The 21,810-nt window shown below is 37.7% G+C and overlaps 1 protein-coding gene across 1 annotated transcript; it reads left to right on the forward strand.

Moving 5' to 3' along the window:
* Positions 1 to 349: 349 nt before the first annotated feature.
* NTMT2 (N-terminal Xaa-Pro-Lys N-methyltransferase 2) lies at positions 350 to 21,572 on the forward strand. The gene is made up of 3 exons (XM_028850279.2): positions 350 to 649; positions 13,825 to 14,000; positions 19,202 to 21,572. Exons 1-3 carry the CDS (start codon positions 496 to 498, stop codon positions 19,454 to 19,456), a joined length of 585 nt encoding a protein of 194 aa, XP_028706112.1. The 5' UTR covers positions 350 to 495; the 3' UTR covers positions 19,457 to 21,572.
* Positions 21,573 to 21,810: the final 238 nt, after the last annotated feature.

Raw genomic sequence — 21,810 nt, forward strand, 5'->3', positions numbered from 1 at the left:
TTGTAATTTGAGGATTCAATTTTCTAGGAGGAGTGATGCAAATCAGGTAACAAGATCTCCTGCAAAATATTCACAACTCTTTGAAATGGAAATTAGGCTATTCCAATTTAGAAATTAAATTAAGGCAAATATTCAGGGTGTTAGCAGGCTGTGCTCTTGCCTGTTTGAAGTAGTGGCTAAAGGAGAGAGGCGTACTTTTTCCTGGATGAAGCAGGATCTCTCTCAGCCAGTTTTCATCCTTACTTAGCACCTGCTGGTTTGGAGTGGTGTCACCCAAGCAATCAGACAGGGGGGATGTGCCAAGAGCCTGCCCTCCCCTCCCACTGTGTGCTGCCCCTCCTCCCTACACCCCATGACAGCCTGTCCTGATATAGATGGACAGGGGACTGGTTTAAAATGACAGTCTCAAGTTCGTTTAGAAAGAGAAGGCTAATTCAAAGAAACAACAAGGCAAGCTTCCTTTCTCTGTAGGAATCGTTATTATCCCCCTTCATCATGGCCCACCTGGGTGCCCATTTTGCCTTTAGATCCCGCTGGCAGAAGACCGACGATGAACTCTGTCGACATAGCATGTCTTTTATCCTTCACAAAGCCATTCGCAATGACTTCTTTCAGAGCTATCTCTACCTGCTGGAAAAAATTCCCCTGGGTAAGTGAGTCAGAGCTACTAGATAAGAAACAAGAAATGACTGAAGGGATTGCATGAGGTCATGGGGCTTCTAGAAGAGAATTTAAAACAAGGATACTTTTTAGATAAAAAAAAAACAACTCCACAACCAATGTCATTGGGCTGAAATGTTTCAATGGAATTCTTTTATGAAGAATACAAAGATTAAGTGCCTAAAATAGAGTCCGGACTTTATTTTGGGATTTCCATGCACCCTCAGGCATTGTGATTTGCTTCTCTGGGTGTCTGTTGCCTGAGTATCAGGCTTGTAGAAACTCAGACATGTTTAATATTTACAAAAAATTGTAATTGGGCAAATTTGATAATTCAAAGATGAGAGTATTAATGCATTAATACACTGAGTAAGAGTTAAAAAGAAAGACATAACAGATAAAAATGTGCTTGGGGTATGTATGTATGTTTATGTGTGTGTGCTTGTGTACACACTTATAATCCTCTCTGGTCTTCTTGAATCACAAGAATAGTCAGAGAGCCTTAAAGAAGCAGATTTTAGCTTGGTTTTTGAATATTAAGAAATCAGTAGTCTGTCTCCATTTTTGTTATTTCCTCTAGTTTTCAGAGACTTGGATAAGAGAGCAATAAAAAGCTTATGTGGTTTGCCTACTCTACTTTTTTCAGCCTCTGTGAAAGTAGTTACTTAAGGGTACCCTAAACAGCACTGAAGAGGAAATAACTTACCATTAAAGAGTAAAGTACCCTCCTCCCTTTGATTTATATTTTCCCCCAGTGAAAGCAAGAAGGCTGTGTATCAGCCTAGTCTGTTCTCTTAAGGTCGTCTGAAAGCCCCATTGTGCACTTGAGGTGGTCAGGGTTTCCAGCTGTGGAAGCAGCTACATAATTCTTTGTATTGCATTCAAGCAACTGAATGTTAGCAGCCTGCCAAAACCTATTTATGAGGGATCTTTAATTCTAAACATACAAATACCTTCATTTCATATTTATATAACTTCTTTCTAAAACTTTTTTATCATCTATGACTTTATTTGATTCTCCTAGTCACACTATGGAATAGATGGGGTAGGTTATCATTATTTTTTTCTACCTACCTTCCCTCCTTCTTCCTTTCATTTTACTTTTTCAAAGGAGGGAAATAAAATTCAGAGATGGTGATATTTAATCTAGATAGAGTAATATCAAAGCAAAGACCAAAGTCCAGGGCTTTTTTTGGTAGATCACACTGCCCATGAGTAATTCTTTTAGGACATATAATACATCTCATCTATATCCAAAAGGAAAAAATAATAGAGCAGTTTAAGTGGAAGGTGATGATGTTCTAGCCACTTCATATACTGCAGAGCATTGCTTTTCTGGAGACACTCTTCAGGCCATACCTCTATAAGAGTAGCTTTGTAGCTTTGGTTTTATTAGACTGGAGAAAGGTATCAATTACGACAGCTGAGAAGAGAGTCACTAACAGGCAGATGACCGCCAAACTTTACAAGTATTTACTAGAGAGAAAAAGAAGTCACCTTTGAAAGCAGCTGAAGATGAATGAAAAAGTAGAATACAATAGTCTCTTCTGAAAAGCAGATGAAAATTAATTTGGCACAAGTGGACAATAATTTATATTTGATCTCAATCCCTTTTATTGTCCAATAAAATCATTGTGATTTTGTGTTTTTCTCCTTTGTAAATATGCTAATGGTTTACCAATTATTTTCAACCTTTTAAAAAAACATCATTATCAAAAGGCAAAGTTTTTGACAAAATATTCCATGGATGCCCAGTGTAAAATACAGGAAAAAGTGAAACTTTTCTGCAAAGGATTGGGGTCAAGACCCTTTCCTTGGTCTAGTCTCTTAGACTCAGACTTACCACTGTCTCCGGAGGCACTTTTTTTTTTTTTTCTGGAGACGGAGTCTCGCTCTGTCGCCCAGGCTGGAATGCAGTGGTGCCATCTCAGCTCACTGAAAACTTCACCTCCTGGGTTCACGCCATTCTTCTGCCTCAGCCTCCCGAGTAGCTGGGACTACTGGTGACCGCTACCATGCCTGGCTAATTTTTCATATTTTTAGTAGAGACAGGGTGTCACCGTGTTAGCCAGGATTGTCTCAATCTCCTGACCTCGTGATCCGCCCGTCCTGAGACTCTTCTATAATACCTGTGGGGTTCCATAAACACAGTTTGAAAACCATTAGTCTATTCCAAGCCAACATTGCCTTCATTTTACTTATTTGCAACTTTCCATAAATGGGCATTGCTTATTTTCTCTGACCTGATGATTTGACCTGGACATTAGTTTCAACTGAGAGTCACAGAACTAGCCTCATCCACAGTACCTCTTTGAAGATAGAAATCGAGGGCTACATAAGTCAATATGGACTGGGATATGCTGCAATAACAAATTAACTCTGGAATCTTGATAGCTGAACACATAAAAAATATTGTTTACTCTTGCTACATCATTTTCAATGTGCATTATTGGAGGTGGAGGGGAGGCTATATTCCACACAGGCAATCAGGGATCCAGGATGATAGAGGCTTTGCCAGCTGGAACATCACTAGTCACCAGGCAAGCAAATAGAGCAGCCAAAGTTTTGTCTACTAGCTCTTAAATACTTCAGCCCCAAAGGACATCGATTACATCTGTTTAGAATTCATTGTCCAGAACTTCAAGAATGCTGGGCAATATGAAGGGAGCACATGTATATTTGCTCACTAGCAAATGTTCCTGCCACAGGGAAAAATATTTTATTTTGGAGATTAAAATACCAGACAATTCTTATTTCTGATCAATTCAGTCATATTTAATGTAAGAGACATTTATGGAATTTCATTATTGTCAAAGTACTGTGCATTAGAAAGGATTCAAATATTAATAAGATAGTTTCCACTCTTCTTCAGGATTTTATAATGTGACAATGGATGCAAATCTACAAATAACTGTGTTAATCCCTTTAAACTAAGGGTACAGGGAAATCAGGCTACCAGTTCTGTGAATACTCAGATTTTTTGTGGCTTTGTCCTCTAATGGGAGAAGCCGAATGTTCAGAAAGGAATCTGCACGTAAGTCTTATCTGCCAGTGTGACTTTTATTCAATTAGAAGGTTTCCCTTAATCCTTGATTCACTCATTTAAACTTTGGTTTTTGTCCCAGGAGGTTATAACTTATATTTATGGAATGCAGTTGCGTGTATTAGTTCCCCTATTGGACTCTCATTCCCATGAGAGTGGAGACTTGCCTTTTTCTTCCTCTTCTGTATCTATTTAGCATTTACCATGGTTCCTGGCACATCAGAAAAACTCAAAAAATATTTGTTAAATGAATTAAATGGCCTCTAATAATTAATTGCGGATCAGCAAAGTTCTGAGTTCAAATGTTTGCACTGCTACTACTAGAAAACTAACCTCTGCGAGTTACTAAAGCCTCTGAGTATAATTTTTCTTAAAACTATAGCAGAGTTGATTGAAGGATGAAATGTTGGTATATATATGAAATAGTCCTCCTCAGTAAATATTAGTTTCTTTATTTCCTTCCTCTGAGCCAGGCCTCTTTTAAAGTCACCATGTAGCTTTCTCTAGAACAGGCATTACCAAAGACAATACACTTAATTCAAAATATGAGAGTTTTCAGGCTGCAGTGAGTATTAATTATGTTTTTCAGTTTGGAAATAAAACTTAGCCAGAAGAGATGCTTCCTCTCCAGCTCCGCTGAGGTGTTTTACAGTCAGCTTCCTCTACTCTTGATAATTTCAAGACTTCATAGAAATGAAAATAAAGCCCTTCTTTCAAAAAGGCTAGGGAACTTCTCCTGTAGGGTCTGCACAGAGAGTTTGTTGTTTGGGGTAATTATATGGAAAGAACGGTGGCTAACCAGACTCTTTGATTCCTTCTTTCCTTCCTTTCTCCTTCCAACTGCCTAGATTAGAAAGCCAGTCTCACTCCAGCACACTATGTGGTGACATTCAGTCATGGGGAAATCTGCTGAAACATCCCTGGCAAGCTTCAGAGATTCATGGAATAGCAAAGACATACGTAGTAAAAATCTCCAATGGAAGGCTCAGCTATGCTGTTGAACATAACGGATCTTCAGGAAGAAGTGAGAACAAGCCTATCATTGTTCTCAATGTTTTGCATATAATTATCTCAGTTCATTTTCATAACATCTCTATTAGGTGTGCTGTTATTTTCGCCATATGATATTTGAGGAACTGATACCCAGATGAGTTAAGTAACTTGCCAAAGATCTTATGGTGGTGAGTGGAGTAGCAGGATTAGAACCCAGGTGATCTAACTCCATGATCTTTTTTAAAACAATGCATAATACAATGTAAATGAAAACTTAACTCACGGGGCAATATAAGTTTTACCATATTTAATGATTTAACAGGAATACAGAACAAACAGCCTATGAAGAAAGTTGGCTTCCTGTTAAGATAATCAAGGTAGGCAGGTCAGTGAGTAGGTTTAAATAATCTAGGTACACCAACCAAAGTTCTGTTAGAAGCTTGGTGTGAACAAGTTTTCCAAAAGTGTCTATTCATGAACAAATAGGAAACAGAACAGGAAAACAAGTCAGTGGAAATCTCCAATGTGTATGCCAGTGCTCAAAGGGTTCCACTGGAGCTGCTGGGATAACATCTCCATATTTAGTAACAATTATTGAGGAATAACTTCACACTCAATGATTCTTCTAGTGCTATCCACATTTTTGAACACATAGAAGTCAATGGACATTCATTAATTATATTATTGAGCAAAAGTCTATTACTCCTAGACATTGTAGGCTTAGCCCAACTTCATGTGTAGAACAATGGTTCTGTGTGGTTTAACAGAAAGACCAGAAGCTTTGCATTTGAATAGGCACATGCCAGGACCTGGTTATGACATTTCTTTTCTATATGATATTAAGTTACCAAGTCTCTCAGATTCTGTTACTCATCTCTAAAATGATGATTATAATTCTAGTCTTATAGAATCATTGTGACAGTTAAAAGAGATAAAGTGAAGAGGTGACATGAAAGTACTCAGCATAATGCCTGGCATATAGGAGGTATCCTCTCTTGCACTGATCCCTTTTCAGAAGAATCAGTCTCTGAGGAGGAAATTAACTCTGGCTTTTAACTTTGATGGCAAAGACATAGATTGTTTAGCTACACCTTTGCCATCAAAATTAAAAGCTAGAGTTAATAACAACATCTCTTAAAAAGCACTTGGAACTTCCAGAATAAAACTCACCACACAGCTATTGGTATTTTAAAAATTTATTTCATTCCTGTGATAGGCATTGCTGCACAACTCAGCAATGTACAATGATACATTTTCAAATGTTTATCACTACCTGTGCAATACAAATGCTGTAACACCATTTTTCTCTTTCAAGCAATGAAGAAAATATAATTTTCCTTTTTATTTAGCGATATATTTTTAGGTACAGAGTATGAGAGGGATGATCTATAGGTTTTCTATTTAAATAGACATAGGTTCAAGTTCCAGATATACCACTCTCTAGCTACTTAATCTTGAGCAACTTAATCTCTTAATGCCTTGGTTTCTTCTTTTGTAAAATGGATATATAATGTTTATCTTACATATTCAGTTCGATATAAATGTTTTGCATATGTATTACATATAAACATGTTTGATCAATTATAGTTACTATTTTTTAATTATTTGAGTATGCCTAAGTGGAAGGACAGGTATTTCATAAATGATACCAAAGGTATGACTTATGTGTGCTTATGTCAGTTAATCCCTATCACCATTCAGCTCTTTGTTGAACCCATATATTATTCAAAGAACAAAAAGCTAGCTTTTATTCAATGAACATTCAAAGAAGGCTCATCAAGAAGCTAGCATAATGTTAAGTGCTAGGGTTATAAAAAAATAAGATATAGCCTTATCCTGAAGAGTTTAGTGTAGAAGAGAGACCTACACAAATAATTTTTTTAAATGTGCTCCTGAAATGCCTGACATGTGGAAGCTTCTGATACTTGAAAATGTGGAAGTGACTTTGGAACTGGGTAATGGGAAGAGGTTAGAAGAATTTGGAGGGCTCAGAAGACAAGATGATGAGGAAAATTTTGGAACTTCTTAGAGTTGTTAAATCACTATGACCAAAATGCTGATAGTGATATGGACAGTGAGACCAGGTTGCTGAGATCTCAGATGGAAATAAGAAACTTATTGGGAAGTGGAGCAAAGGTTACCCTTTTTATGCTTTAGCAAAGAGCTAAGTTGCATTGTATCCATGTCCTAGGGATCTCTGGAAGATTGAACTTAAGAGTGATGACTTAGCATATCTGGCGGAATAAATTTCTAAACAGCAAAACATACAAGATGTGGCCTGATTGCTTCTAACAGCCTAACCAAGATTTGGAAGCAAACAAATGACTTAAAGATGGAAGTTATATTTAAAGGGGAAGCACAGCATAAAAGCTGAAAATTTGCAGCCTAGCCATGTGGAAAGAAAACTTTTTCAGAGTAAGAATTCAAGCAGGTTGTGGAACAACCACTTGCTAGAGAGATTTGCATGACTAAAAGTGAGCCAGGTGCTAACAGCCAAGATGATGAGGAAGAGGTCTGGAAGGCATTTCAGAGATCTAAGAGACGGCCCCTCCCATCACAGACCCAGTAGTATAGGAAAACTGGTTTCAGGGGACCAGGCCCAGGGCCCTGCTACCCTGTGTAGCCTCAGGGCACTGTTCTCCATGTCCCATTCCAGCTCCAGCTGTGGCTCAAAGGGGCCCAGGGACAGCTCAGGCATCTGCTCTGAAGGGCAGAAGTTGTAAGCCTTGTTGGCTTCCACATGGTGTTAAGCCTGTGGGTGCACACAGTGCAAGAGTGGTGGAGGCTGCCAAGCCTCTAGATTTCAGAGGATGTATGGGCAGTCCTGGGCACCCAAGCAGAAGCCTGTTGCAAAGGTGGAGCCCCCACACCGAGATAACCTTTACTAGTGTGGAGGAGAAATGTGGGGTTAGAAGTCCCACACAGAGTCCCCACTGGGGGCACTGCCTACTGGAGCTATCAGAAGGGGGCCAAGTGCCTCTAGACCTGAGAACGGCAGACCCACCTGCAGCTTACAACCTCAGTATGGTCCAGCCCAGGAGGGGAGCTGCCCAAGACCTTGGGAGCCCACACCTCACATCAGTGTGCCCAAAATGCGGGGCATGGACTCAAGGATTATTTTGGAGCTTTAAGATTTAATGACTGTCCTGCTGGCTGGGGTTCAAACTTGTGAGGGACCTGTAACCTCTTTCCTTTGGCCTATTTCTCCCTTTTGGAATGGGAATGTTTTCCTAATACCTGTATCTCCATTGTATCATGGAAGTAAATAACTTGTTTTGATTTTATGGGGTTGTAGGTGGAGGAACTCATCTCCAGATGAGATTTGTGACTTGAGACTTGGGACTTTTGAGTTAATGCTGGAATGAGTTAAGACTTTGGGGGACTATTGAGAAGGGAATTTGAAATGTGACAAGGACAAGAGATTTAGAGGTCCGGGGCAGAATAATATGGTTTAGATATTTGTCCCATCCAAATCTCATGTTAAAATCCCCAATGTTAGAAATGGGGCCTGGTGGGAGGTGTTTGGGTCATAGAGACAGGTCCCTCATGGCTTGGTGCTGTCCTCTTTGTGAGTTCTTATGAGATCTGGTTGTTTAAAAGTGTGTGACACCCCACCTCTCCCCTTGCTCCTGCTCTGCCATGTGACATGCCTGCTCTGGCTTCACTTTCTGCCATGAGTAGAAACTCCCTAAGACCTCCTCAGAAGCTTAGCAGATGCCAGCGCCATGCTTCTTGTACAGTCGGCAGAACTATAAGTCAAACACCTCTTTTCTTTATAAATTACTCAGTCTCAGGTGTTTCTTTAGAGCAACACAAGAACAGCCTAATGCAGGTATCATTACCTCTTTATAGAGGAAGAAGCTGAGGCTAACATGAGTTATGTAACCTATTCAAGGTCATAAAACTAATTTGCGTCAGAGCTGGCAAACAAATCCAGGGATGTCTTACTCCAACTTTTTCCTTCCTCTTTTTCCTTTTCTTTCTTCCTTCCCTCCCTTCCCTCCTCTCTTCCTTTTTTCCTGTTTTACCATTACTTCTTTAATGGCTAAACTGAGAAGTACTCACCTGCAAATCTCTTTTATGGAAGGTCTTACCTTTCACAGGGGCATCTCCTAATTGGGCTTCTTTTTTTTTCTTTCTGTTGCAAAGGTCTAACTTGATCAAATATTACCAGACTCAAATCATTTCAAAATTACTGTCTAAACCTAGCTTACAAATATTCTGAAGAATTTTAGATCATGTTTAAATTGACAAACAGGTCTAATAGCTGGAATAGAGAGGTATTTTAAAATAGCTATATTCAACCACTTAAAAAAAGAAGAAAGAAAAGAGGATACTCAGCACAGATAAGCACTTAGCTATCAACAAAATTTCTTGTTTGTCAGAAAGTCTTCATTTTATTGCCAACTTGGATAATATTGTCTTGACTTGTTGTCCCTATCTCTGATACTGGATCAATATTTCCTTTCATGTCTGGATTAAGATTTTGAGTGACTATTTTGTTTTTCTCCCAATTTTTATATTGAAAGACAGCAAAAGTCATCAAATGGCACATTGCCTCAAGGTAAACTTACTTCTTTGCATCTTAAGAGTCAGAAGATGAGACCATAAGACACAAAATTCTTTTGCTACCTGCAAAAGATTTTCTCAAGTAGGCATTTGAAAATTCTGAGTTTTATCCAGATAATTCATGCCATGTGACATTTCTTTCCTGCTCATTTTTTGATAACCCAAATAAAAAGTATCCTTCATGGTTAAAGTCTTATGGAGTCTTCTTGCTGCTACTTGCAGGCATCTGCTGCATGCCCAAGGCATTTTTTGGTACTATTCTTTGGGCATGCAGCCATGTGACTTAACTCCTCCATGCTAGGGTGTAATCTCCATGAGAGAGATTGAGCTTTATGTTTATATCCTGAATGTTGTATTGGGGCTTAATAACTGAATCATGAATGAATTGTCTTTCAATGTAAACTCTCCTGGATATTAACCTTTCCTAGAAATTTCATTTTTATTCTCCTTCAGAGTAAACCAACTCGTACTCTATTTTTCTTTTCACCACAAGTAAATAGTGGAAGCTCCTTGGGAATTCAACTCATAATGTAGGTCAAGAAATAAATAAATACTACATTAAATAAAAAACAAACAGTGTCTAGTTTTTGTCTTGAACTACCCCAGGTTTCACAGAGACATTGTAATTCTTTAATTAGCCAGTATATATATTTGTATAGTAAAAAGCCATGTGCTGGTGACTGATTGACTTATCTGAGTCAATATGCACAACTGCAGAAGCTTTCAGGAGGGGAGAACCTGGGGCCGAACATGACACCTCATTTATCTTTTTTTTAGTGAAATGCTGCTGTCAATTAGGTGAAAATGAGAACTCAAGTCCATAACCATAAAAGCCCACCTATTGAGTCTGACGCCTGCTGAGATTGGCATTCACTTGTGGTCTAAATGTTGCTGGCATAATGGACCATTCCTATTTCTAGATTAAGGATTTTAATAGACTGCACAAACCAGTTGACTTAAGCAGGTGATGATGAGTGTGGCTGCTTTGCTGCTTTGGTTGGATCAAGAGAGCCCTGGGCTATGGCTTGCCAATGATCCCAGAACAGCATCCAACCCTGGGCAACCTCTGTGAGCTGTGAGTTCCTAGCCTGATTTTCTGAGACATCCGGAAGAATTTGGAACAGTCATATTATTGGCGATGCCTGATTTTTGTCATCCCTGTTGAATTTATAAGCACTTATTAAGTCACTTGCTGTGTACACAACACTTTACCAAGTGCTAGGGAAGGGAGATTGGTGTAGGTCCATGGTTCTCAATGTTTTTGAACATAAGGACCATTCTTTTAATGTTGTAGTTTCTCAATCAGTAGCTAATTTGTGTATAAAATAGCAAAAAAAAAGCTTCTATGTATTTATTTAAACTTTTAAAACATTTGAATTTTAAAATAACAATCTATGTATAATAGTTAATATGTATGGAGGATATAAACAATATTGGTGGCCTCCAGAAAATGATGTATTACATGGAAACTGATTCTTGTTCTTGTTATCCCTTTCAGCAAATTCATGGTGATTCAGGGTACAAACATTGGCTCCAGTGTCTCCAAGTTGGAAAATGCTGATGCAACTCCATAGATGGAAACAGTCATAGTAATATAAGTGGTATTTTTTGGATTTTTAACTTTTAGAATCAAAATTTGGAACTATGTAATTGTTCAATTCTGAACACCATCCAACATCTCAGTCCTGGGATTATCTGAAGAAAAATGTTCTTAAAGTGAAATAGGTATTTTTCTCTTTGATTTCTTCTACCCAAATTTATGCCATATTTTGGCTTGCTTCATGCCCTGATCATAACATTTTTGAACCATTGTATATTTTTCTTGGAGCTTTCAATTATCTTTTATTTTTGGTGGTTTAGATTAAAAATATGTCTTCCTTAGAATATTTCTAATATCTCCTTGCTTCTTGCCTACTCTGTTGCCTTGGATCTAGCTTATTCTACTTAAAGATATTATTTTTGAAGTCTATGTTTTGTCTTGTAATATAAACTGATTTCTTTCCAGATCTGATACATATCTGTCATTTTGCGATTCCTTTTCATTGGATTCCTGGTTAATTACATCATCTTTCATCATGCATCTTCTCTTGATTGTAACCCTCATTGGGCTGGAATATAGCTTCAAGAAACTTCTGAAGAATGAATCTATAGGAGGTAAATATTCTTTGACAATTTGACTGGGTATTAAGTTTAGTTTCCAAAAATTTGATCTCAGAATATTGGTGGCACTGTGCCATTGTTTTCTAGTGTTTCTGATGAGATCTGTGATATAAGCCTGATTCTAGTCTTTTGAACATAGAGTTGCCAAATAAAATACATGATGCCAGCTAAGTTTAATTTTAACATAATCACCAAATAATTTTTAGTGTAAGTATTTACCCTGGAATGTGCAATATTTCAGGCATACTCAAACCAATAAATTATTCATTATTTGTCTGAAGTTCAAATCTGTGTGTTGTGTATTTTTTTCCCCTAAATGTTGCAACCCTATTTGAAGGTCAGCCACTCTTCCTCCTCTACATGACTTTTAGATCTTCTTACTACTCTTTCTGTTTTGAAATCTCTTAAAGATGTGCTTAAATGTGGCTTTAAAAAAAATCTATGCACCTCAGCGCTTTGTTGGATCTTACAATCTCTTTCAGCACCAGGGAATTTTCTTCTATTACTTTCTTTAATAATTTTCTTCCCTTCATTTTATTAGTTTTCTGGAATTCTAATTAGCTTGATGTTGGGCCTTCTGAATTGCTTATATAAGTCTAGTCTTCTTATTTCTGTTTTGCATATCTATCTTTTTGTTTTATGTTCTGGAAATTTACCTAACTTTATATCTTAAAGTTTTTGGTTATCAAAACTTTAATTTCTAATAATTCTTTACTGCTCTTTTAATTATAATTTTCTTGGAATCTTATCTTTAATTTATGGATGTGCCTATTCTCATATGTCTTCAAAGATATATGAGTTTTTTTGTTTTGTTTTGGCTTAAATTCTCATCCATTTCCTGAATTATTTTTGTTTTCTTTGAGGTCAATTCTGACTATTTATCTCACTCTTTGTTTTTCAGGCTGCTACTTTACTCTCATGTGTTTGGAGATCATTTATCCACATTTAAGAATAAAAAACAAGGTAAATAATTCTAGGCAATGGATAAGGTTTCCTTTGTTTTGTACTTGTCCCCTAAATAGACAAGAAGCCCTACATGTGCAGGTAGATTTTACCAGACTCTGATGAATGGGTGTAAGTGACAGCACTTGGAGTCTTCTATATGTGAAAATGAGTAGTATTCTAACATTTTAATGCTAACTGGTCTAGCTCTTCCTAGGCAATTGATCTACTTATTCTTTTAAAAGACAACAGACACATTTTCCCTTTCTAGGATTACAGCTGTGCTTTCTGCTGCTTTTAGGAGGGTGCACTTGTCCTCTTACCTGTTTGTTCTCTAGACAGAGTTTTGATTTATGCTGTTTTTTTGTTTGTTTGTTTCGTTTTTGTTTTTTTGACTTCCATTCTCATTCTTACACTTGCCTTCCTGTTGATTCTAAGTCCGGAATGTAATTTCCTCTTGCAAATATTTTGGCCTGCAAATTCTTTTGCTTTGTTCCATCTGCTTTTTATTGTCCAGAAATTTATTGTAATCATGAATCCATCAGTGATACCCTCTCATTTTCCTCACTATTATGGGTTTAGTGTTTTAAGATAGTTCTCAGGGAATACTGGGAGGGAGAGAAGACAAATGCATGTACTCAGCCTACAATCTTGAACCAGAAGTTCCATCCTTTAATCTACTGTCTATCGTTTTATTATGAATGTCTTATGATGAAAATATTTTATATCTGCATGGGTGAATTTTGGTTTGCAAAATACACTTATGTGTAGTCTCATTTATTCCTCAGAAGTTGGAACACATATTTTTCTTATACATTTTTGAAAATAATAAAATGACAAAGTGTATGTGAATGTGCCTGGCACACTACCTAGGACAGAATGGCTGCACAATAAATATTATGTCTCTTTTATTGTTTTGTTTTCACAATGTAGAATTCAGGCACATTTCTGTAATATTGGTATGAAGACATATTTGGATATGTATTGTTTGAAAAAGATATAAAACAGTTACCCCTACCTTACGATTAGAAGTAAAGTAATTTTTTCATTAAACTTTATTATAAGCTTAATGAGAAAATTCTCAGAAAACATTTGGAACTCAGGGATAAAACTCACCACAAAACTGATGACATTCTTTACATTATTGTAGCTAACACTGTTAAAAATTTTAATACACTGATATAGCTATGGGTTTATTCAACTATAGAGTTATTAAGTCATGAAAATGCCACATGATTGTAATCCATAGATGCGATCTCTGAAGATCAGAGGAGTTAAGACATTTTCCCAGCATTACATAGCATGTAAGTCACGGAGCCAAAACTCAAACCCAAATCTTTTGACTTCAAACTAGTGCTCTTTTCTCCACAGCACAGATTCACAGGCTTTTAAAAGGAAATGCAACGCATAAAGCTGAGCTTTTTTTCTTATAAATATTAATAACATTTCATTTGCAGTGAAATTGTACGCTTTAACGAGCCAAGTCATCAATGGCGAGATGCAGTTCTATGCCAGAGCAAAACTCTTCTACCAGGAAGTACCAGCCACAGAAGAGGGTATGATGGGAAATTTCATTGAACTGTCCGGTCCAGACATCCAGGCCTCTCGGAAATTTCTTAGGAAATTTATTGGGGTGAGTTATTCAACTGCAGCTTGATGAGAAGGCAAAGTCATTGCAAACACTGAGCTCGCATGCCTCTGTGTTGTTACTTAAGTCACGACTAAGCCATATGACCCAGCCAAGAGTTCTGCCTGCAAGCCTGTTTTAAGATGTTCAGAAAGGATGAACCATTTATGATATGATAAATATAGTAACACTCGTTTATCCCACTTGGCATTTCACTCTCCTATCGCCAACTAATCTTACATGCTCCAGAGGAAGGTGAATTAGCGGTGTTGATATAAAATTTGGGAATGAAGAAGGTATCTCTTTTAGAGTCTCATAAACATTTCATACCCAAATGATTGATGAGAGATCATGTCCTTTGGGATCTTGGGTTGACTTATTGACTCCCTGTAATAAAAATGAGATGTTGGAAGGAAATACATGATTATGCTCAGTTTAAAAACAATGAAAGTAGAATCCTTTTATACTATTTTATACATAGTTTTGATTTTACCTTGAAAGAATGTTATCCTTTTGTAGTCCTGCATTGAGTCAACCCCTACTTCCTTACTGTCATGTCATATGAATACAGACAGTATATTGTAGGGGTCAAAATTTTGGGCTTTAAGGCTATTGTGGTTCTTCTGCTTAATGTATAAGCAACTTTGAGCTTGTTACTTAAATGTACCAAGTGTCAGTTTTCTCTCTTGTGACTAGGGCATGACAATAGAAGCTACTTCACAGGATAATGTGGAGATCAAACGAAATAATACATGTCAGGTACCTGCTTTAGTGCACAAAATTAGTACCCAATCAAGCTAATTTATTACTATCACTACTAATAACAGGCTTTCATATAATGTATTCATTCTATTTTAAGGAACTTCATTTAGTTGCTAGAAAAGACTTAACTCCCAAGAAAGACTGGGTGTGGTGGCTCACACCTGTAATCCTAGCACTTTGTGAGGCCAAGGTGGGTGCATCACGAGGTCAGAGTTCGAGACCAGCCTGGCCAATATGGTGAAACCCCGTCTCTACTAAAAATACAAAAATTAGCCAGGCGTGGCATTGCACGCCTGTAGTCCCAACTATTCGGGAGGCTGAGGCAGAAGAATCGCTTGAACCCGGGAGGCGGAGGTTGCAGTGAGCTGAGATCGTGCCACTGCATTCTAGCATGGGTGGCAGAGCAAGACTCCATCTCAAACAAACAAACAAACTAACAAAACAGAACAAAACAACAGCAGAAAAGACTTAACCCCCAAGATAAAGCTGCTGTTAGTTCTATCGAAGATGCAAAGTTCTAATTGGTAACAGGTTTTGTTCCAACACATTACAAAGTCATTGGTTTGAGATTTGGTGCCCATTTTATTCTGATAAAGGAAATATAAACATTAGGCCATCAACCAATTTAGTAGCAAAACATTAATATCTCTAGTGTTGAGGTGAGGTTCACTTCAAATCCAATCTCCCTGGAGCACCCAGTGTGTGAGTCCAGAGCCTGACAGTGGATAAAAATGTGATCAGGATGATGTATTTACTGGGGCCAAAGTGTCTGGACATTAGCTTCAGCCATAAAAGACTAGAGAGTCTAGGGATGAAGACCGTGGATATTTACAGGTTAGGTTAACTTGGAGTATTTCTAAATCAGTGTTGCTGACTGGCTTCACTGAATGCTGGTTCTGCGAGAGTCAATCTGCTAAGCACTTTAGAAGCGTTGTCTCATTTACTCCCCATGCGAATTCTTGGAGTAAGTGCTATTATTAGTTCTGTTTTTTATAGTTGTGGAAACTGAGGCTTGAAGAGGTTAAATAAGTTGTCAAGATTACACAGCTGGTAAGAGACAGAATGGGGAATTAAGCCCAGCCAGGTCTGCCTGACATCAAACTCCCTGCTGTTAACCATGACATATTTTTTCCATTTGTCTCATGAAACTGAAAAATCCCTGCTTTATTTATTTATATATTTACTTTTTTGGTGGACCATAGACCTTGACTCTCCTCCGGCCTGGCTGAAAGCAATCCCTCCTGCTTTCCTCGTGGTGAGGCCAACTTTGATCCCAAAGCATTTCAGAAGCTTAGTTAGTAATCCAGCTGTCTTGTCACTCCGTGTGGAATGCCAAGCTACCACAGGGATGCTGGTCAGACAGAGCCCATAAGCACGCCCACAGACCTGGGAAAGGAAACAGCCTTGTGCTAGCATATTTATGTTGGAAAAGAGGCAGCCTGCTCCTTTGAAACAAATATAAGGAGTCCTTTTTAGTAGACAAGGCTCATTGTAAAACTGTGACTTCTAAGCACAAACACAGTCCTTTTTAAGGACTGATATTTTGGTACTTTGACCTTCATACTCTAATCTACTAGATTAGTATTCAGGTCAAGATACAAAGAGTTAGGGAATACGAGTATCTGACATGACTTATTCTCGCGTCAACTGCAAAAAGAAGATTGTTTAAAGTTTTGCTTTCCTTTCAGCACTTAATAACATGAGACAGTGGGAAAAGGTGTTTAAACTAGTTGCAAATGTATTTACTTTAGCAAATAAACAAATGACATCAAGATGATGTCAATGCCATAGTTGATAACTTTCCTGTTTTAGCTTTCTAGTGGGCAAACGTAGTAATTCATAGAAAGTCATCAGTATTTATTTGATAGTATTTATTTTTTGACATTTCTCAGAGATTGGATAGCTAAAAAATCTGGGTCTACTAACTTGTTATATTTTATAGTTTTTATAGTGACATGAGGCCCTTTCATTTTAGTTTTTTAGCTCCACTGGATAAACCTAAAATAATGTTCTTCAAAACAAAATACATAGGCAGAATCAAAACTAAACTGAAATTCCTAATAATGTTTTACTAGTTTATATGGATTCATAAATATAAACATGGCATAATAAATGAAAATGAAAATAACGAAATGGGCTCACGTCTGTAATCCCATCACTTTGGGAGGCCGAGGTGGGTGGATCACCTGAGGCCAGGAGTTCCAGACCAGCCTGGCCAACATGGTAAAACCCCATTTCTGCTAAAAATACAAAGATTAGTGGGGTGTAATAGCTAGCACACACCTGTAATCTGAGCTACTCGGGATACTGAGGCAGAAGAATCACTTGAACCCGGGAGGTGGAGGTTGCAGTGAGCTGAGATCCCGCCACTGCACTCCAGGCTGGGTGACAGAGTGAGACTCCATCTCAAAAAAAAAAAAAAAAGAAAAAAAAGACTGTCTTGTTTTGAAATCATACATTGCATGTAGTTCTAGTCATATGCATTCAAGGGCATCAGGTTTCAATACAATCACAGTTTCAGGCAGCCATGGTGTCCAATAAAGTTCAGGGTGCTTTGTTGTTCCAGGATTCTACTTCTAAAACTGCTTTCTACACTAATGAGAGCAACGTGACCAATAGAGGCTTTTAAGGCCAAGTAATAATAAGAAAAATTTGAAATGAGAATCTCTTATTGAGCATACACATTTTTAGTAAAGTCATTTCTAATAATGACATAATTTCTCCATCTACTGCCCATCTTTTTGTTATGAATTTACTTAGAAGATGCTTCTTTCACAGCATTCATACTTAGGCCTTTTTCTGAATTAGCTTAGTCTAAATTATATTTGAATGTGACATGTGGCACAGTATAAGTAAAAATGGCAAACATATGGCAGTATACTACCACTTCCCCTTCTCATGCTTGAGGCAGACATCACTAATCTATCATAGATCTCTTTTCTACTGTCTAAATGAAGCCTTGTAATTCTTTGTAACATAGCATTAGACAGATATTACCAAGAGAATCAGAGTTATCACTTGAGGTGACATCTCTAATGTAGAACTGGCTTTGGATTCAGACAGTTCCTGTTCTAATTCTAATTCTGACATTAGTTATGAAATATTAGAAATCGGAATTTTCTCATGTCCAAAATGAGGATAATAATCGATATTGTGGAGTTTTCTTATTATAATTATTATAGCTAAGAGCTTGCTATGTATAAATAATAATTGTGGCTATTATTATCCATTTTGAAAGAAGTTACAGTTCCTTCACTTTTTGTTCTTCATTGTACTTTTCTAGCATAACGAAGGCCATTTGGGTGGACTAGAAAGCTGGTTTTCTGATGTTTCCCTCTGTTTGTATTTCACCTTTGATCCTTAGCCAATTTTTTTTTTATTCTTAGTTCCTGAGAAATCAAGAGTAGGCTTTTCCCTTAAGATCTTGATTGGCAACTTCAAGTATCTTGTTACTGTAATTTCTAGCACAAAACTGCTTCAGCAGCCATCCCAATTATGACCAAATAATTTAGACCAGCTGAATCTTCATAAATCAGAAACGTTTTTTAAGTTTTATGGAAGCAAGTTTGAGAAAGTTTGTATTGGCTGATTTCTCCCTACCTCCACCATCTTCCCATCCCCTCACTCCCAGCTAAATTAATGCACAGACATACTTAAAAAAACTGTTTTTAGAATTTTTATGCCAAATAAATCATGTTGTTTCTGGTGCCAAAAAAACCCAGAAAAAAATGTTTAGCATTAAAAGACACAAGGAAACTTTGCCGAAACTATCTTTTATCCATGTGAACTTGCTGTGTGCCATCAGGGCTGTATTTGAAATAAAATCCTGGCCAGGAATGGAAAAGTTAGCATTGTTCAGCTCAGGTTCCCAAACTTACCATCCACCCAAGAGGAGTAGATAATTCAGAGCCTTCAAAATTTGCCTAGAAAAGATAAAATTCAACTATTCCAAACTGAAATGTTTCCATTGAATGAGTCTTTAATTTTAAAACTCGGAAAGGTTCTCACTGTCTGGTTATTTTTTGCTTACACGGCAATAATCTATAGTGTAGAACCATTTACCTGTGGATTTGTCTCAAATTTAGTCATTAACATTTAATCTTCATAGGGCTAGCAATGGCTCATTTTTTTTTGGAGAAAATTACCAAGTGTGTAAACCTAAGATACTATTTTTTAAAAATCTCATTTATAATTCTTTATTTGGATAAAGAAAGCAGGACTAGAAATATTTAGATTTTTTGAAAAGATAATTGAATGTATATCTTGATTGTGGTGGTAGGTGCATGACTATATACATTTGTCCAAAATCATCAAATTGTATACAAGAAATGGTACATTTTATTGCATAAAATTTACCTAATAAAGTTGATTTAAAGAGGTAACTAGGGTGTGCAATTTTCAAGGATGGGTCTCTGTACTTGAAATATCAAGGTGCCTTTCTGCAGGGGCCTGGGAGAGCTGGAACAGACTGCGCCTTGGACTGCGGCTCCGGGATAGGAAGGGTCAGCAAACACGTCTTATTGCCTGTTTTCAACAGTGTGGAGCTGGTGGATATGATGGAATCCTTTCTCCTTGAAGCCCAGAACTACCTGCAGGTCAAAGGTGACAAAGTAGAAAGCTACCACTGCTACAGCCTGCAGGAATTCACACCCCCGTTCAGGAGATATGATGTCATCTGGATTCAGTGGGTCTCTGGTTAGTCCTGCATGACTTTGGCTCTGCTATTCTCCCCTTTTCAGCCAGAGAAGACGGTGCTTGGGGCTAATGAGGGCACCAGGGAAGAGTTAGTTGTAGTACTTCGAGCAGTTAGCTCCCTTAGGTGTCATGTGAACTCCCACAAAACTCTGATCTTCCAGATTTCTCCCTTGACATTTTCTGTACAATAAATTTACATTTCTTTGAGGATTTACGTTGGTTCTCGAACCAACCTAAATGGAGCAAGTGCCTTTGGACCAACCTAAATCCTCAAAGAAATCTAATTACTTGAAAAAATTTCAAAAGTGCAGTCAAAAAGATTAATCCCCATTTATTGGCAGAACTAGACATTCTTAGATTTAAATTCCCAGGAAACGAGACAGCAGTGAATTCGATTTTGGGGTGTGTGTGTGTGACACAAAGATATAGTAATAGAGGGGTTCTCCAGGGGACAGGGAGGGACTTGTGGGGGTAGACAATAATTTATCTCATGCCTATGAGGTCGACAGGCTAGGTAGGATAATATATTTTACAGACAGGGGACAGAGTCTTCTCTAAGAGGATATGTGTCCCCTTATCTAAATTTTCAAAGCCTCCTGTAACTAAACGAGGCTATTAAATAACTCATGAATGAGTGAACAAATGGTCTCCTGATTCTCAGCCGTGTTCTTCCCTACTCATCTTCCATCCTCCCTACCATATCATCCTGTTCCCCCATCCACTTGGTCCCCCTTGTAGGGCACCTGACTGATAAGGACCTTCTTGCATTTCTTTCCCGGTGCCGAGATGGCCTGAAAGAAAATGGCGTCATCATATTGAAGGACAATGTGGCCCGGGAGGGCTGTATCCTCGATCTCTCTGACAGCAGTGTGACTCGGGACATGGACATCTTCCGGAGCCTCATAAGGAAGAGTGGGCTGGTGGTGCTGGGCCAGGAGAAGCAGGAGGGCTTCCCAGAGCAGTGCATCCCCGTATGGATGTTCGCACTGCACAGCGACAGACACTCCTGAAAAAGCAGTGGGAATGAACGCCCGGACTGGGCAGTGGTGCTTTGGGACAGGGCTGCTATCCTTCCAGGTGCCCCTTGTAATGCAGATAGGGAAGGTGAGAAAAGGGATACAATGTATGTCTGGAAATAATTTATGATATAATATGTACCTGTTTTCAGTGGTTATACAATGTACACACTCTGATGAGACGTGCAGAAATTCTGCGGATTTTCTGGAAAAAAAAAAGTGACATATCAGGAAACGTGCTTTAACTCTGTTTGTATGTGTCTAAACTGTACAAGCATGCATAAAATCAGAAGGCATAAAGGACAGCTGGCCTGCATCAATATTTGTAAAAATCGTCTTTAACAACATCCTTGGCAAAAAAGGTGTTTTTTTTTTTTTTTTCATCACAAGATCAAATCAGCATTCTGTGGGTCAAGGAAAACAATTTAGCTTTGGGGGTTGTTCAAATAAAGCATTTGTTTACTCAAACACACACAAAAGAGGAAAAGAAACAATGCCCACATATTCCAAACTATCTTGTTCCCTGATAATTACTATTATAGAGTATTCTGGTGGGGGCAGGGGTGGGAGAAAATCTAGACTCCTTTCCCCACTTTCATGTCAGTTACATTATATTTCCTTCCTCTTTGGTACTACTACTTCTCTTGAACAAACATCTCCCTCTAATTAAGAAGACACTAGTCAAAATAATCTTGTGAACACAAATCCATTATTTAATTTTGTCTTTAGCCTTTCTCTTGGCAGAAAAGGTATTTGGTTTCACTTTCTATTTTGGGTCAGTTTTACTACCCAGTGATGTAATATGGATGTAATTTGGTAACAGAGATCTGCATTACAGTGATGGGAAGTATCTCCTTTCAGGAGAAAATGTTGTGCCCTGAAATTTCAGCCTTTAACATATAAGTAAATGTCATTGATAATCTAATTTTAGTCTTTGGTTTTCAACATTGCTTGGTTCATTGCAGCTGCTCCTGGGGTCTTGATTGATATGAATATATATTGGAAAGAGAAGCAGCAAAACAAATGGACAAGGAAATGATAAACCTGAAAACTGAACTAGCTAGACATTGGTTTAATTAAAAATAATCTAAAATTATTCAAAAAATGTAATTCAATTTTTATTAGCAGAATGCTAAATATAACTGCTGTTGTCTTTAAAACACTTCAACATCTTCACATGGAAGCACATTTGTGCTTGATATGTATTGAGTCTTCATGCAATGAAAATAATCAATTTAAGTAAAGAAGATAGACTACATGGATATGCTATCATCATAAAATAGTATTTTCAGGTCACAGCTGTAATTTAAGAGGAAAACAATTATGATAAAACATTTGATACT

The sequence above is a fragment of the Macaca mulatta genome, chromosome 1 (genome assembly GCF_049350105.2).
Source record: "Macaca mulatta isolate MMU2019108-1 chromosome 1, T2T-MMU8v2.0, whole genome shotgun sequence".
Taxonomy (NCBI): domain Eukaryota; kingdom Metazoa; phylum Chordata; class Mammalia; order Primates; family Cercopithecidae; genus Macaca; species Macaca mulatta.

Coding starts and splice junctions, on each gene's coding strand:
- NTMT2 (XM_028850279.2), top strand. CDS start 496: ATGGCCCACCTGGGTGCCCATTTTGCCTTTAGATCCCGCTGGCAGAAG. Junction 650..13,824: donor GCTGGAAAAAATTCCCCTGG/GTAAGTGAGTCA, acceptor TTTCATTTGCAG/TGAAATTGTACGCTTTAACG. Junction 14,001..19,201: donor TTCTTAGGAAATTTATTGGG/GTGAGTTATTCA, acceptor GCCTTTCTGCAG/GGGCCTGGGAGAGCTGGAAC.